This window comes from Coturnix japonica, chromosome 1, assembly GCF_001577835.2.
Source record: "Coturnix japonica isolate 7356 chromosome 1, Coturnix japonica 2.1, whole genome shotgun sequence".
In the NCBI taxonomy this organism is placed as follows: domain Eukaryota; kingdom Metazoa; phylum Chordata; class Aves; order Galliformes; family Phasianidae; genus Coturnix; species Coturnix japonica.
The window spans coordinates 9,551,926-9,570,213 of NC_029516.1; the positions used below are offsets into that span (position 1 = coordinate 9,551,926).

Here is an 18,288-nt window from a genome sequence, read left to right on the forward strand (position 1 = left end):
TACTTTGAAGTGTTCCACTGCATTTATTCTGATTTTTATACTCAGAAATACAGTAGTGTAGATGGTTGAAAGTCTTATTTTTCAGCAAAAAAGTAAGGACCTGCAGTTCCAGAGTTTCTGAGGCATAAACTCTTTTTCCTCTTGGCTAAAATGATCAGTTTTATGAATAATTAGCAGAGTCTCCTGTAGTTCTGCTACAATCAATATTTTGTATTAGCAGTCTGGGACTGAAGATAATCTGTTTCTGAGTTTTGCTCTGTACTTGCTTTATACTCTAGAATAAGTCACAAAAGGAATTTTGTTCCTTGGGCACAAAACATCTATAGAACTTCTGGGTACAAACAATAATAACTTTACTGTCTGAAGTACAAGTTTTCTTGTTCTACTAATTTTGGTTTGTTCACAAAATAACTTTTCAGACTAGCTGCAGCATCAGTCATGATCACCTTTCTAATTATAATTCCTATAGTAAACACATTCTTGATTATTTTCAAACTGTAGTTTTATTATTATTATTTTAAATAAATAATTTAAAAAAAAAACAAAAACAAAAACAAAATCACAATAATAATACATATTAATTGAACCACCTATATATGCTTTCACAACTGTAACCAGCATCCAGGACATTTCTAGTACACTGATGTTAATTAATTTTAGGAAATGTTTACTAAAGGTAGTGCCAATTACACTTGGATAGTGGTAGCTTCTAAAATAAGAGAGGAGTTTTGAAGCAAATGATATATCAATCTCCAGAGAGACTTACAATGTATTATCTAGGAGTAATTAGAAGAAACTGGAAATCAGAAAGGACTAGTGTAGTTGGGTAGATTTTAACTTACTTGTATTTATGAAGGCATAAATTAAAATACTTAAAAAAGAGAGGTAAAACTAATGATGTTTTCAAGTGCACCATAATTAGCATGCTTTCAGCTCAGAGTGAAACACACTTTTCTGTCACCTAAGTGAATTGCTCTAGATTTTTTCCTGGCAGAGTTTAGAGAAAAGAAGAGAACTGATAATATCTGTTAGAAGTGATTGAAGCTAGTAGTAGGAATACCCTGAAACAACTCAGGGATGACCCAGTTTTAACCTTTAGTGGATGCAGAATTGTCTGAAGTTCCAGGTCCCTCATGTGAGGCAGATCTATGCCTCAGTGTGAAAGAAAGACAATTGAGGATAGAGACACTGAGGGGTACTGAGAAGCAGCATTTCTTCTTACACTCATATTTTCTGCTCAAAAACAATTATGTTGTGGCAGTAAATATTATTGTTGTAGGAAAGTAGGATTGAAGTGTAATATAAGAGTTTAAGTTTTAAAGTAGGTGTTCTCTTGTTAAAAGAGAACTCTAATTTGTATCTTTGGTATAAAAACTTCATTATAGAAAAAAATCAAATTTTTAGTCCTGTGTGTCTTAGTGACAAAAATTTAAGTGAAAAGAAATTTTGATAAAGTAAGAGTTTCAGACACTCAGTTTTACTTTAGTAACAGAGGAGCTAGACACTGTCATCTGTCTGCTGTATAGAATAAACATATCTTCACCTAACTTCCTTTTCTTTTTCTGAGAAAATGAGAAAAAGCCATGATTTTGACACCAGATGTGTATCTTCATGCTTCATTTCAATTTGAGCAGTAAAGTACAGATACTACTGTTGCAAGGGTTCTGAAAGATGTTGGAAACCTTGGACTCTGTGCCCAAACGTTTTGTAAAGTTGAAGAATCTGCAGAACAAATGGAAAAGCTCTCTGAGAATTCTTCACTGTGAAATTGCATGGAATAGTCTGAAACCTCTTTGTTTATCTTACATCTTATGTATCAGAAAGGCAGGCCTGAAAATGTGAGAAGAAACAGACTGAGAAGGTTGCTGTTCACACAGAAAAACACATAGATACATAGATTGAAAGATCTGGACGTTGCTGTCTAGCAAAAATTGTCAAAGATTTATCCTTGAAGAATTATTACATCTATACTTAAGTTCTGAATACTAAATAACATTTTTGACATACTTTACAATATTAGGAATAATATTTGTCTTCTAGAAAGTGGATGCTTTACATAGACTGTTGTTCTGAATGGCTTTAGGGAGCTATGATTGCAGGGACATTGCCAATCCTGGACTTACGTTGGTTCTGAGGACATTACAGAGAGCATACAATGTCAACATCAAATTAATCCCTGAACATAGCAGGTGTCCAAAGGCATTGTGTTTTTATCTATACCTTTTTTTTGTTTGTTTGTTTGTGGGTTTTTTTTTTTGTTTTCTTTGTCTATTTGAATCCTGTTCCCATCCCTTGCATAGATGAAGGAGCCTGTTTCAACTGAAAGGAGATCGTGTTGCATATATATGAGTTGATAATAGGATAATTGTTTGATAGAAAAAGCATCTTAGCAAAAACATATGCTTGTAAATCATATCTTCCAATGCTTGTGTGAAACACATCTGCTTGCAGTTGTAAATGGGTTCAGGTTCCCAGGTAGTTACGTTCTTTGTTTGCTTACAGACTTTATGTTTTCCTCAGGGGAAAATCTACTTTTTGTTTCTTTTACAAACATGTTTCCTTAAAATGGAAAACCAAGAAAATTTGTATACACTGGGGAAAATAATAATAATAAAATTATACATTAATCTCCTTAAGTTTATAGATGTCTGTATGGTACTTTTATTGAAAAAGAACCTCCTTATCTCGAATCCCTTCCTGACAGTTCAGTGATGGCAGTAGGAACATGGAAATAATTAAATGGCAGAATGGTTTCAAATCTTAATGAGATAAAGTGAGACGGAAGTTAATTTCTTATTTTTCTCCTTTTTCCCCCAATGCATGAAATAAGGGCATGACCTAGAACAAGCTCTGTTACAAAAATGGAGCTATCATTAGTAACAGAGCTATTCAAAATAGCTTCCAGTCTGAACCCAGGGCTGTTGCACTGAAGAACCTGCTTTCTTAATGAGTCCGGCCTGCCAGGCAGTGTTTATATAATCCACACTTAATTGGGCTGTTTCAAAAAAAAATGAGTGGCTTTAGAGTCTGGTCATCGATTGACAGACAAAGAGCAAGAGTTTAGCAATTAGCAGAGTTACCCCATCCGGTGGCCTGTGCATTAGCTCAGCAGGGAATCCCCTCTGTGGAAGCTTGATTTTGCTGCACACTTAGAAAGAGATTTTATGTTATTAACCTACTAATAGCGTTAAAGACTATTTGCATCCATCTCACAGGATCAGACCAGAGTTTAATAGGAACTGGCTCTTATTTTTCTCTGCTAGAGCTAGTCCTTTATGTACCTTGTACAAACCTGTGTACTACTGCCAGGAAGGCTTGCCTGACACATTTCGTGTTGTGGTTTGCAGATATCCTGACAAGGGCTTTGATGATAATTACTGCCGCAATCCTGATGGCAAGCTGAGACCATGGTGCTACACTCTTGACCCTAACACCCCCTGGGAGTTCTGTGCGATTAAAACCTGTGGTAAGTTAAAGCAGAATTTATTACTTCCTTTTCCCTTTCAAAATTTGGACACAGACCACAGACAGTTCAAGCAATATAGGACCATAGCTATATCATTAATTGCACTTTGGTGGCACTTTTCAAAGAGCGCTTCCTACAATGACATTATTTTTATTTTGAATGAGAAATAAAAGAGGTGTGAGTTACTTAGCACATGAATATGTATATGTGTGTATCATAGATGCAGGAAATTGTTTAAAAATGTAGAAAAAATCAAGAACTAACAAAGTCAAGCAAGTTAAGCATGATGATCTAATATACAATAATAGTTTGGCCATGTTGGGTCTCTGCATATCAGTTTGGGTGTAGATTCATACATAATGCTTTGGAGCAGACCTTCTTCCCTGCTCTATCAACATATCTTTGCTTTACATATTGTGTGGTTCTAGGTCTTGGTTCCTGCATGCTATTCAACCTTGTGTTGAAGACAAAAATATTAATTTATTCATGTGTTCCTCTGTGATGTTTATCCTTTCAATATCAGTGGCCCACAGTCAATTGATATATTTCCATACTATAACAACAAGATGGTGGCTTTTGTTATTTTCACTTCACATACAGAGGATTGAAGTGATACTAAATGATATTAAGATATGCATAGATGCCTACTCTGAGATGCATTAGTTCACAATTTGTAAAGATTTTACCTCTGAGGAGCACATGCTATGTTCAAAGTCCAGATTCTGCTGATTTTTGTGGTACATCTGCCAGCTCTATTCTACTGACAATTAGATGTTTTAATTGAGAAATACAAGGACAATGAGGAAGGTAAAATTATTGGACTCCTCTTGAAAACTGTGGTGAAGTAATTTTATGGGAATGTTGGGGCAGAGGAAGCTTCTAAAATTATGTTTTGTAGTGGCATTTTTTTTTTTAATTAGGAAATCAGGATTTGCATCCTTACTTTGTTTGAAGAGTGTAACTTGTGCAACAAATGAAATGCAGGATCTACAGGTGGTAATCTCCTCTCTTATCTCCTATAATTTTCAGTGCCAGATCTGGGATACAAATTTTGCTCTATAGAGCTACCATCCTACAAAATAATCAGCATGTAAGCATAATATTAAAGACCATTTAACAGTACTCATAACAGTTTTCTTTATTTGATTTACACAAAGTACTGTGTTGAAAACATTTTGGGAGTAGAGGCAAAGTCTGAAAACAAGACATGACATGTCAGAATCCCCACTACTTCATTATCGCTGAGCTGGGAGGAACACAGACAGGAAAGGAAAACAGTCTTGGGATTTTTTGTGGAGTGAAGGGGAAGCTTCTGAGTGAAGATCTCAGTGTCCTGTTAGCTCATGAGAAAGTCAGTTTCTCTGAGATCTGCAAAGTTTGGGAAATTACAAATTCCTTTGTAGTTCTGCTTCATTTTAACCAAAATTAAGTGTTAAAAAGAAGTCTTAAAAAACAGACTTTCTGGTTTTCATCTAGCTCATCTAGCTCTAAGTGTCACTTCAGAAGGCATGTATCATTGTAAAATTCATTTAGCTCTCCTAGGTGGAGGACAGAAGACTAGATTCTATTAAAAACAACATTTTAAGCTCACCTAGAACTGAATTTACATGAGAATTCAAAAATGGAAAAAAAATAAAAACCATTACAGGAGTAAGTTTCATTGATTTAAATTCTTCAATTCTCAAAGTTCTCTGTATTTATTTATTTATTTAATAAGAACAAGACAAACAACTACTAGTATATCTCAAATCTAGTCAAAATAGAGACAGTAATGGATATTTTAAAAAGTATGTTTTAATAATGTAACTCTGTTTTCTTTTTTGCCCTTAACATTGGATAAATATGTATGTCACAGAATTACAGTCTGACTGAGGTTGGCAGGAACTGCTGTATACATCTAGCACAACGCGTGGCTCAAGTAGGAACACCCAAGTCAGAGTGACCAACACTATGTTCATGTGGCTTTTGAAGACAGCTTATAGAAGAGTCCCTACAGGCTCTCTGCACCATTGTTTTGTCACCAGAGCAGTAATGAAGTGATTATTGATGTGTAGATAAAACATTTTTTGTTCCAGTTTGTGCCCATTGCCTGTTTCCTAGTAGAGAGCACCACTGAAAAACGCTTGGCTCCATCCTCTTTGCACCCACCCTTCATGTGTTTATGGCTCTGGCATGAACCATTACATATGAGCAGCGTCGAACTTAAAGTGGAAGTATGGGATTCTCTGTTTTCACTGTGTAATTCTTAGCAAATCAAATGCTACCTTTTCTTGTTCATCCAGCATTCATAGTTCAGATTATTCTTTCCTTGCCAGTTCTTGGTTTTGGCCAGTGTGAAGTCTTGGGGTGTCAGTCTCTTCTTACCCAAAATGCTTACAGTCCAAAGGTTGAGATGAATACTCTGAATGTATTCCCTGGCAGGGAGTAAGTGAATTTATTCCAAACTATCATAAGTCATTATAAATCCACTATAAGGTAGTTAAAATTAGTAAAATTATTTCGCTGTGAAAAAGTGAAGATAATTTGCCACTTTGGATAATGTCTGTAATCAGGCTCTCCAGAGACAGAAGAAACTACTGCTTGTTTTTTATTAGGCAGCCATTAAGACACACTCATGTTGAAGATCTTGCCTGTGAACTACAGTACTAAATCATGTAATCATATCTAGATTTTTTTATAATTTGAACATTTAAGTTCAGCCTTTTCCTAGTATACACACAGTCTTGTTCAGCTCTGAAGCTGAATTGTCTTTCATTAAGCAATTGTTTATTTTTTAATTAAACTGAACTGAGCTTCCTTTTCTATTTATTTTTTAAATATTCAATAAAATATGAATCATACATAGCATAATAGAGCTATTCTTTTCCACTGTTAGAAGTGAGTTTATTATGAAAATAAAAATAGTTCGAAGTTACAGCTGACTGTTTCACAAATGAAACTTTTATAAACCTCTATCCTTTGGCATTTCCTGAGCTGATGTGTCAGTGTTCTGAGGATTCACATCTGGCTTTGCTGGTCACGTAAGCTTACAGTCCATGTAACTCTCAGTATAAAGTCATGTGGTGGGAGAACTTACTTCTGCAAACTACTGTAGTGTTATCTTTGTATCACTTACAGTTACACTATAATTCCGGAGAAAAAGTAATTCCCAAACCAGTATCACCAAAATAAAATAAATAAACAAACAAATAAATAAAAGTTCCAACAATATAATGATTTTAATGTGATGAAAATATTAGCCTGATTTCTAGGCAGATGCTGATAACATTAAGTGTGAATTCTTCCTTTAGTTTTTTTATATTAAGGTCAAAATATAGGAGAATTCCCTTAAGTGAATAGAAACTATATTAAGATCAGTGGAAATTTCATATGTAAAACTGCAGTTTCACAGCAGAAATCTGTAAATCTTTGGAAATAACTGAAGGAATCTATGCTAATAAGAATACAGAAGTAATGATCTTGAAAGTGCACCATGTAGCTGATATTTTCAAAGGATATTTAGCACAGGTTTATGGCCCTACCCTCTACACAAAATGCAGTGCTTTCACTGCTTTCTTTTATAAACTCAAGAGGGAATTTATTGGAGATATTACAGTTATATCATCAGCTCAGTGACTGGAATGTGAATGTAAAATGTCAGAGCCCTGTTTTGAGTTTTCTGTCATTCTTGAGGCACATAGAAAAACTGTTTTCCCACCTCCTAGCAGGGAGCCCAAAACACTAGACCATTCTGGGTTTCAGTGGCTGCTCTGTTTTCTGAAGCTCTGGCTGTGTACAATTTCGGTACACTAAAAAGAGAACATCATGTGTTATATGTCTTTATAGCTTTGTGGTTTGGATTCCCACACAGATTTTTAATTCCTATGATGAGGACTGTTTATATATTTTACAAGAAATACTAATTAGAAAAAGTGCTCTGCAAATCCAAACCCTTGGACCCCGTACAAAAACGTAGGTGTCCTCTCTTCAGGGGAGTGACCACAAGGCAGCATGCTGTTTGTGGTTTTAGCTACATGTCATGAGTGCTAGTATGCTCTATAGCCAAAATGCTGACAACAGCTCATATACAAAATTTTAAGCAAAAAAGTCACTGGAAGGAAGCATTCAGAAAATAAATATGTTTTTAAGACTGAGGAGACAGGAGGGCATTGTAACTTTATTTCCAAGCACAGAAGGCAGCATAAAACATGGTGGCTTACAGCCAAGGCTGTGAGAAAGAGATGACAGGAGCAATTAGGGATTAGAGATGGCTCAAGCTGCAAAAATTGGATCTGGATTAAGACTTCAGGGACCCCAGGATTGGTTTGAAGTTGCTCACATATGTGTCTGTGGTTTTGGCTTGAGACAATTTTTAGTTAGAAAAGAGGATAAAAGAACAACTATAAGAATGAGAATAAGAAGTGTAGGATGAAATGAAGAAATGCAAGCAATGACAGCAAATAAGCACTAAAGAAAATAGCTATTACTTTGTTATGAATGATGATATGGACTACAGGAAGGACAGCTACTTTAAAATAAAATTAAAAATTTAAAAACAACAACAAAAACAACAACAACAAAACTACATTTCTATGGATGAGGCCCAGAAAGGAGAAAAAAACTTACGTCAGTCATTTGAGAGTTGCAGACCTGCACACAATTACCATGTTAAGGAAAGTGTTTGGTTGCCACCTATGTGATTTCCAACCAGCTCAGTTGATGTTAGCATGGATCTAGCCTTTGCTTTCACTGCTCATAGGAAATAGGCAGGTGTGACTGGAGACCTCAGTGTTCTAAAATAATTCAATAACAGACTGGGTTTAATGCTAAGTTTGATGGAAGGGGTCTAGCAATAAAGTAGCAAAGTGAGAAGTCTGGATGTAAAGAAAACAACAACAACAATAAACCATTGCAGGTTTGGGAAGTCAGAGAACCACCAGAATTAGATTACTCATATTTTAAAAACAGAGATTTAAATGGACCACTTGAATGGGCCATTTGAATGTGAAATTCTTATTAAGAGTATATATATATATATATATATATATATATATATATATATGGATTTAAAGCTTGGTTGTTTGTGTTGGAACAACTCAGAAAAGTCTCTGTTTCTTCAAGGTGTGACTTTGTGTAGGTCTGCAAGTCTTCAGTAACAATGTATTCTTCAGTACTGCCATTCTTGAGCCTGGATCTAATTTATTTCTTCACTTTCTTTTATGTTCTCAGTGAAACAGTACAAAAGTACAAAAAACCCACTTTTTTGTCAAGGCTACAAGCACAGGATTTGCTTGTTTCTTTGTTTTCCCATGTTTTGCATCCTATGAGATACTACAGTGTAGAAAGCAGGGAAAAAAGGAACTGTCACACAAGTACATTGAACTTGAGGTGGGGATGGCTGGACGCAACCTCACTAAGCGAGAGCAGCTTATTCCTTGAAAATCACTGACATGCTGAACTGTGTTGGTCAGAGGGATGTTATTGTTTTCAGTATTGTTTCTACACTGAGTTAAGCAGCTCTTTCAAAATATACCTTTTAAGTTCTTTCATTATAACTCTGGGCATATTTTGTTATGTTTGAGGAAAAATATTGCAACTAGGTAAGCTATTGTAGATTTTTTTTTCCTAACAAAAGCATGCAGGACTACATTTCTTTTCCAACTAGATCTTTTCCAACTATATTTAAATAGTCTTATCATGAAAGAACAGTAATAGTCTAGCAAAATCTCTGTCTTCATTTAAGTTAGTAGGAGTTTATCCACTGAACTAACATTTGTGCAGGATTTGCTTCTGGCTGGTTGCTTCAGCTGTAGAATGACTCAAGGCCCCTGCTGATTCCCTCATGCTGGCATTAGTGTGAGAACCAGTACTGAGAAGACTGTCTGTGGCTTTACACATGAAGCTCTGGATAATGTTATGGCTCTTTCCTCAAGCTCCTATGAATATATGAGCTGTCCATTACTAATAGTTATTTAAGATACCAAAATAAGGAAGGTTTTATGGAAAAAGTGTACCTCTGATTACTGAATTTTCACTGAAGACCTCAGCCTGGACATGTCAAAGTTCAAATACAGCTGTTTGAATTGCATGTTTAATTTCAGTCTCACAGAATTTAAAAATAATTTAATCAAATTTTAAAAGTGGATAAGTGTTACTGACATTTAATAAATTATTCAGTGCATAATGTAGTTTTGTACGGCAATAAAAAGTGACAATCAATAAAGCATAGATAGCAGTCTTTCATATGATGATTTTTATGTGATCTTCCTTTGAGAGCATTCTTCCTCACAGTTCAGAAGGTTGAACTTGAACAACAACAAAAAAAGTTTTTCTAATAGGATATAAATCTACCTGTCTGCGTAGAAATTGTGTATTGATCATGAATTCATCTTCCAACTTCATAAATAATTATTTTCTTATTAAAAAAAACAAACAAAAAAGAAAACATGGTAATCCAGGTTCTTATTTTAAAGGCATGTCTAGGATGTATATGAGGTGTCTTACTGATTACTGGTGTCATTGTGTGTCTTTCTGAGAAAACTGGTGAGTGTGCTCTCAGAAGTAGGACTTATTCATCAGTGCACTCCTCGCCTTGTATCCATGCTTGGAATTACTGTATTTGGCTGTGTGTGTGACAGGAGTAATTAGCCTCAAGAGCAAGACCAGTACGAGTGAAGATGACAATTTAAGCTGTAGTCGTAGATAACTTGGACATTTCTTAAAGTTTGGCAACTGTATTATGGTCTGCAGAACACCTCTGTAATGCCTAGTAAGGCAGTCAATTTTCTACATGCTGTTGCATGTCTCTATGTGTGCCCAGTTTACCCTTTGTTCCTGTGAACAGGGAGACAGTTCCCATAGTATCTGTGGAAATCACCAGCTGAAATTGTTGAGGCTTTTTTGATCATTTCTCAGCTTCTTCTGGGATTCAAAAGAAAGAATGGGAGAAGTTGTTTCTGAGGACCAAAGTCAAGAGAACTTCAGGTTTAAATTTCAGAATTATATTTCAGTAATATTTTTTTTTGTATCATTTTTCATATTTGAAAACTAGAAGTTTCCAGAAAATAGAGGTGGTCTCGCAAGAAACCTTGTGGAATGATAGAACTGATTTGTTAACTCAAATTAAAAATATTTTAAAGATCCTCTTCATTACTCGAATTCTCACTGAGATGTGCCACAAAATAGTGGGAGTAGATAATCCACCATGCATTATGGATCCTGAAATAATTTCTCTCTTAGCCATTACAGTGACTTGGTTTTGCAAGTATTTAACTGATAATAGGATAGACAAGGTTGTCTGGTTAGAAGGTCATTTAAAGAGAATATTTTAAAACAAATTGATGTAAAAGCTGATCTATATGAAGTTGAGATTTGTATCCTTAGATGAACAAGAAGGAAAACTCTAAAAAAAAAAAAAAGCTGTGACATTGCTTAAATCAGTTGGTGCATTAGCTGTTTCAATTAAGGTGTGCAATAAAAACAAACAAACAAACAAACAAACAAATAAAAAGCTTGTTCATATAGAGCTTGTTTGGAGTAAAAAACTGCATTACATTGAATTTTCCTGCTATTAGGAAGGCTTTTTACTGGAGTTATACAGTAGTAACTTTGGAATTAGTATGCAGCCAGGATGCCATATGTATGCTGAAATACATCTTGGTGACTGACTTTCTTATTCCAAATTGTACATCTTTTTTTTTTCTTTTTTTTTTTTTTCCTTTTTCCACTTTTTAAGAAAGAGATGCATATCTTTTTTTCAATGGAAAATAGGTATTTGAACATGGTATAGTGATATTCAATTTAATCAGTTTCAGAAGTTTTAAGAATATAATTCCAATTTTTTTTCATACCCTAGTGATAGTAGAAAACTGAAATATGCAGCTGCTTATTTCTAATAGATGTACAAATTTGTCCTTTGTTGTTTTTGCCATTGTCCAGTTGTTTATAAAATGAATACTAATGATTAAAAATCTCGCTACAAGTCCATTTGACTACTTGTCTGGAAAGACTGCATTTATCAGCTTGCAGAAGTCTGCTTGTGACACCCTTTGTGATTTTAGAATTGACAATCTCAATGAAACAGGTCAACATTTGCAGACAAATCACCTTGGAAAGGAAGGACAAAAAGTTAATTTGACATTGAAACTGGATGTAAAAATATCAGACAGATGAAGAGAAAAAGGAAAAAATTCTGTATCATGTAGAAATGTATAATTCAATTGCACAACTTGACGTTATCCTCTGACAGAGAAGTGGTCTTTAACATAGAAGATTAGACAGCAAATCAACCAAACCCATCTGTTATGACATTTGGTTTCCTGAAGAACCATATTCTCCACAAGTTCACAGAACTGGCTAAAGTTAGTAGGCATGAACTATATATGAGTAAAACACAGGAATATTTTTCTAGTCACTGGACTATTTGAAGAAAAGTAATTTGAAAAGTTTATTAACATACTTACTGCTGACAACAATACTTTAGGATAATTAATAAATTTATTCTTGTAAAAAACAGCAATTACAAAAAGATGAACAGTTACTTAAAATAAAAGTCTTATGTTGAGAGCTTTTGGGGGCACTGCAGAAGCATTATTGTAGTGTATTTAGTTTTGTATTACTTTGTATATAGCTGATGCAATATCTGTGCCATTAATTTTCAATTATGAAGATTGCATAAGAAATAGAAAGACTTTCAAGTTATGTGAATGAGTCATTTCAGAAACCACTGTTTTTCTGAATTTAGTTCAAGGCAACCCACACCAGGATGAATGCAGAGTATATCAACATCTGTAAAAGATCTTGAGTCTGATGAATTTTCTTGGTCTTTAAAACATTTGTCTCTCTTTAGAGAATAATGATCTTTGATTTCCAAAAGCAAGGCTATTTTTTTTCTCCAAATATATGAGGCATACAAAGAGAAGCTTCAAGGAATATTTAGCATGTTACTTTAGAATAAGATTTATCTCTCTTTATTTTATTTTATTTTATTTTATTTTATTTTATTTTATTTTATTTTATTTTATTTTATTTTATTTTATTTTATTTTATTTTATTTATTTTTTTCTGAACTACATAAGGAGGAGCTGCCTTCGGTTTCATGTTTATCTGGTTGTCTAATCTTGGGTCACAGGTGAGCTTAAATCAGAGCTTCAGTGATATTTATCTGATTGAGTCTGAGTTGTGGTGCAAGATCGTGATGATATCTAAAAAATCATTTGAGAACAGTCATCTTATCCCCTGGTTGTGAGGAGTTACCTTTTGTGCTCCCTCAATTTCATTGTTTTCTTAAGATGGAGATTGTTCAGGCAATCCGGTTAGCTGAAATAGTATCTGTTTTTTATTAGGCTGAAGACTGCCTGTGTATTTTGAGTGTCTTTCAGTGCTTGTGGGAATATGTACGGTTATAAATCACAGAAAGAAAACACCGGAGCACTTCAATAAAACAGCCTGCTCTCCAGTGTCTGGGACAGAGAACATGAGCGTTTCACTGCTTTCATGGAACATAAGTCACTCAGAAGGCAAAGTACTTACATTTTCTGGTTATAACATCCATGGGCAGGATTCCCTTCCAGGGCAGAAGTCAAAGGACCTGCACAGTGATCTCCCTTCTCTAGAACAGGTACAAGTTCAGATGTTTCCCTGCATCAGGAACTTTCTTGGTTTTGCTGCTCAGCACCACCGAAAGTCATTGGNTTATTTTATTTTATTTTATTTTATTTTATTTTATTTTATTTTATTTTATTTTATTTTATTTTATTTTATTTTATTTTATTTATTTTTTTATTTTCATCGTTTCTATGACTTGATATTCTGGGAATTCTTTGGAGAAAACCAGTTAGGTTATTCTCGTCCTGCAAACATGTTTTAATATATTTAACAGTGTGAACATGGGTCATACATGTTGTGTGTTGTATAAAGCTAAGCAAAAGAAAAAAAAAAATTGCTGAACTGAACACAATAACTAAGAATATTGCCTGACTTTCAGTGTTATAGAATGAGTGTCTAAACATTCCTAAACATTACACAGCTGTTAGATTCTTGGCCTGCAAGTGGGGAAACTAGCATAAAGCCTACTACCTATTCTGATTTTACAAATGTTGTCAATGGGAAGAGGAGATCATTATTCTTTAAAAGACAGATTGACAAAGGACTTCAGTTCCACAATTTGGAATGCAGTGTAGATTTCAAACCCTAAATCCTGATCCGGGATCATTTTTATGAAAACAAAACAGCATCTCTTCTCTGCATTTGCAGATGTTGGCATCCTGAACAGCACAGAGGCAGTGGCTGAGACAACAACATGCATCCAGGGGCAGGGTGAGGGCTACCGTGGCACAGTCAACACTATATGGAGTGGGATCCAGTGCCAGCGGTGGGACTCCCAATTTCCTCATCAGCACAACATCACTCCTGAGAACTTCAAGTGCAAGTGAGTAGAGACAATGAGTGTTTATGCACTTGGCTAAGAACAATTCCTGCTGTTTTTTAAAATTCACACTGCCAAAGTAGGCAGTGGGATCCCTGTCCCTCACTCTGCACATACATTTCTTTCTGGAAAATATTTGAATCTGGGAAAATAAATTACTCCTGTCTCAAAACATTAGATCTAGGTGAATTTAGGTAAAAATGTTGGTGTTTTTGTTTTTCAATAAACTTTGGCAATACTTTTAAAATATTTTTTTTCAAAAAAAATAAAAATTGACAATACTTGGTATTTACAATATTTGACAACACTTCTTTTATTTTCCATGTTTTTAATCATATTTTTTTTCACTTACTTACTAAATGTATTTACACAATTAAAACAGATTTTACCACTGGGCTTCTAAGTTTATGTAGAGTACATAAAAGGAGCGATACATTCACAGCATGTGAATCATCTACTTTTTTTTTGGCAGTTAAGTTACCTTAATCATAATCTTTCATACTTTTTTTTTTTTTTAATTTTTTTTTTTTTCACTGAGCATAGAAGAAACCTAGCTAATTAGCATTGAGTCAAAGTTTACACTTCAAGTCTTTATAAATACTATATATACATATATCTGTGTATATATATTTAAATAACTGTCTTTATTTATGGCTGCCAGCAAATAGGAAATGACCCTGAAGCTCCTCTGTTAATTGTAGTACCATCTTGAATTGACTTGTACATTTGTGCTTGAGCATGACCCCACAGCATTCCTCAAACAATCTACCATTTAAATCAGTCTGTGCTGTACCTGTGCTGCAGGTTTAGGTCCTTATGTGGTTTTAACAGTTTTCCTAACAGTATAGTGGCTAAAACATTAGGACTTTTTCTTCAGCTGATGTCTGAGTGCATTGTAGCTATTTAGGACTATAAACTGAGTAAAATTAATGGAATCAAGTATATGGATGTTCAGAACACAGAGGAAGAATTACAGCATTAGACCAATTATTTCCATAGTCTGTTATCAGTAAGTGATGCAGATGGAAAAATGCAATGAAATATGGCATTGCAGAGAACATAGCAACAAATGTCAGGAGATGAAAAATAAAACATTTAAGAGGTTTGATTATTTAATTCAAGCTGCATGATACATTTAAATATGTTCCCTTGTGGCCAACTTTAAATTTAACAGCTGTATAGGATTTCAATGTACTTTTTTTTTTTTTTTTTTTTTTTTTCCCATGTTCTAAGATTCAGTTTCTTAAATGAATCACTGACAATCATAAGGACTTTGTTCCTCTAAGCTCAGCAGAACCATTGAAGCACAGGGAATTTTAAGCACTCTGGTAATGTTTGTGTTTAAAAGCGCTTGTAATGGATTGCAGGTGTATCCAATGTCAGCTTGCATGCAAATTCTGATGGAGAATCCTGAATAAAAATAAGCTATATTGAAAATATTGTTAATCTTCAAATGCAATCTCATAGCTAGTCAAAACATAAGTCCACTGAAAATGAATTCCCATAATCATTTTCTCATTACAATTACTACATTTTCTGGTATATGTAATCTTACTGCTTCCTCAACTCCCTGCACTTGACACTGATCAAGTTGCACACAGACCTTTAGGAGCCTTTATTATTACTAATTCATAATAAAATCTGATAGAATGCATCAGTGGTTTTAGGTGATCCCCTCTGTGAGCTAACATATTTATTTTTATAGGGATTTGAGGGAGAACTACTGTCGAAATCCAGATGGATCTGAATCACCCTGGTGTTTTACTACTGACCCAAACATCCGGGTTGGTTATTGCTCCCAGATTCCTAAGTGCGATGTATCAAATGAACAAGGTAACAGAGGGAAAGGTGATAACATGATCTTAAGTGAATGCTGTACTGTTCCAAATGGTAGATATGCAAGCATGAGAGCTGGAGAAGCTGATCTCAGTACATCTGCATTACACCTGTGTAGTTATGCTTTAGTGTTATTTGCATACTTGGGATTCATCATGGTGTAAATGAGATTCATTTCTCAGTTCATGTTTCAGTTCCAGCAGGGAAAGTTGCAGCAAAGATTTGCTGTTGGATCTGATTTTTAGACTAGTTTAATCTTAACTCTATTACCACTCTTAATTTGGAAGGCCTTTCCCACAGCTGAGATGATTTCTTATGATTTCTTGGTTAGCTTCTTTCTTTTTTGTGTGTATAAGGCCGTTAACATTTGTTATTTTCCCCATATACCCCCTTAACTAAAAGACTAAAAGAAATCCCACATGGGATTTCCCATATACCCTGAGAACTCATATCAACCAAGATATAACCTGAGTTTCAAACTTGTAATCTGTTACCCCAGTGGCGCAGTGGTAGGAATGACGCTTTGCAACACCGAGGCCCGGGTTCAAATCCCCCTGTGGTGCAAGTGGTAGAAGTGCCGCTCTGCTACACAGGAGGCTCCAATCCCAGGGGTTGGACTCAATGATCTCTAAGGTCCCTTCCAACTCGCATGAGACTATGATACTATGATGATGATACCTTACTTGACCATATATTAAAGTTGGCTACTTTAGTTTTTAAATAATTTATCTCTTAAGATATAAAGAACCACAACTGCAAGAATTCAGTTAGAGCAAGGGTTATGTTTTTACTTTCATTTAGTAGTGGGATTTTTTGTTTTTGTTTTTTTTTGTTTTCTTTTTTTTTAAGTATCAGTTATTAAAAAGTAAAAATTCTGATGAATATGAAATGAAACGCTTAATACAGAATTCTTTAGAGTAATGCTCATTTTAAATAATCTTCTTGAAAAGTCTCAGAAAAGCTTGTGATTAAAGATTATGAATTAAACATGACTTCTACTGGAGGCAACAGGCAAGATTCTGAATTTCATTAAAATTGAAGTCGTAGATTTTTCAATTTTGCCAAAGTAGAACTTAAATCGAGAATTATGTTCTATAGCCAATATCCAGAGTTTACGTGAAGGTAGGTTGTTGAAGATAGGCAGGTGGAAAACCTGTTTTTGAGGAGGGAGGATAAAAGATAGGGTTTGCTTTGTTTTGTATAAAACGGCTCTTGACAACTTTCAGAACATTCGGTGCAACCATTATAAATTATACACAACATAACTACTTTTGAAAGAAAATGTCCCAATTTATCCATGCAAGATGACATTTAAAATGCTACTGTACTGAGAACAAAGGCCTCAAGCAAAAGATTATGTATCTAAATTTGAAAACTCTGCCATGTTCTTTCTCATTTGATTTATACTGATGCCTGATTTATATCATAAAGTGTTTGCTACATGTAAAACTTTAATTATTGGAATTAATGATGGAAAGGAAGAGTTTTCTGTTCAGTGTTGCACAGTTGCCCTCCACTTCTCTTTGTCTCAACATTTCGTATTCAGATTGTTATCGTGGCAATGGAAAGAGTTACACGGGGAATCTGTCCAAGACAAGATTTGGACTAACTTGCTCCACATGGGACAAGAATATTGAAGACTTACGTAGGTGAGTACATACAAAAGAGATTGTTCAGTGAGTCCTGAATAAATACTGACTCCAGATGGCATCTCAATTTCTTTTGCAGTGATTCTAAAATAACCCCATATGCCCCGAAACTCCTTCTTTCCTTTCCTTCCCTTCCCTCCACTCCCCTCCCTCCTCTTTTTTTCTTTCTTTTCATGACTTTTCCTGACTTTTCCTGACTTTTCCTGTCTTTTCCTGTCTTTTCTTGTCTTTTTTTCTTGTCTTGTAGTGTCTTGTTAAAATATATTACACAACATGTCTTTTTTCAAACTAACCACTAATTGCAGGCTTTGGGATGTTTCTTAGTGTTTAGTTTACTGGTCGCATTTTCCTCTTTGGCCTTGAAAGGTTTTTTTGTTTGTTTGTTTTTGTTTTTTGTTTGTTTGTTTTTTGTTTTTTTTTTTTTTCATATGAGAGAATAGCAGGAATGAAGAAGGAAATGGTCATGTTACATTTGCTCAATATTTATATTTTTCTAAGTTCTGAAAACCAGAAATTCCTGAGCAATTTGATCTCTTCTCTTAGCTCATCCTGTTTGAAGCAGGATGTTGGACTTGATACCTACTGAGTCCCCTGCAAACTGAAATTGAACTGTGAGTCTAAAATCTAATGACACTGTCATTAAGTGCCATTAAAGCAAATTACAGTTTCTACTGTTTATCACTGCTTTGGCTTCTGAATTCTAAGCAGTGGAAATAGCAAGTTTGTTTAACTTACCTGCTAAGGCAAGAATGATTCAGCAAAAATTACAAAAGACTTTCTCAATTACTCCAGGATCCTCATTGTTGTCTCTGTTCAGAAGTGTAGATTAATAAATTTCAGGAGTAATAGGATCAATGTAAGTCAGTAAGTGAACCTTCAGGAAAGCTGTGTTACAAAAAACAAAAAAACAAAAAAAAACATTTTTCAGTGGC

General features: G+C 34.6%; 1 protein-coding gene across 5 annotated transcripts in view; it reads left to right on the forward strand.

Moving 5' to 3' along the window:
* Positions 1-18,288, forward strand: part of HGF (hepatocyte growth factor) — a 61,040-nt gene that overhangs the window by 25,794 nt on the left and 16,958 nt on the right. For 4 of the 5 annotated variants that reach the window (XR_001558599.2, XM_015878467.2, XM_015878541.2 and 1 more), the window contains exons 7-10: positions 3,348-3,466; positions 13,700-13,874; positions 15,577-15,704; positions 17,254-17,356. Coding sequence is in view for 4 of the 5 variants with exons in the window: in XM_015878467.2 (XP_015733953.1) it covers positions 3,348-3,466; positions 13,700-13,874; positions 15,577-15,704; positions 17,254-17,356 (525 nt within the window). In the remaining variant the exon portion in view is untranslated. Of the gene's footprint in view, positions 1-3,347; positions 3,467-5,321; positions 8,436-13,699; positions 13,875-15,576; positions 15,705-17,253; positions 17,357-18,288 lie in introns of those variants that run through there. The other variant, XM_015878646.2, reaches the window with a different exon arrangement.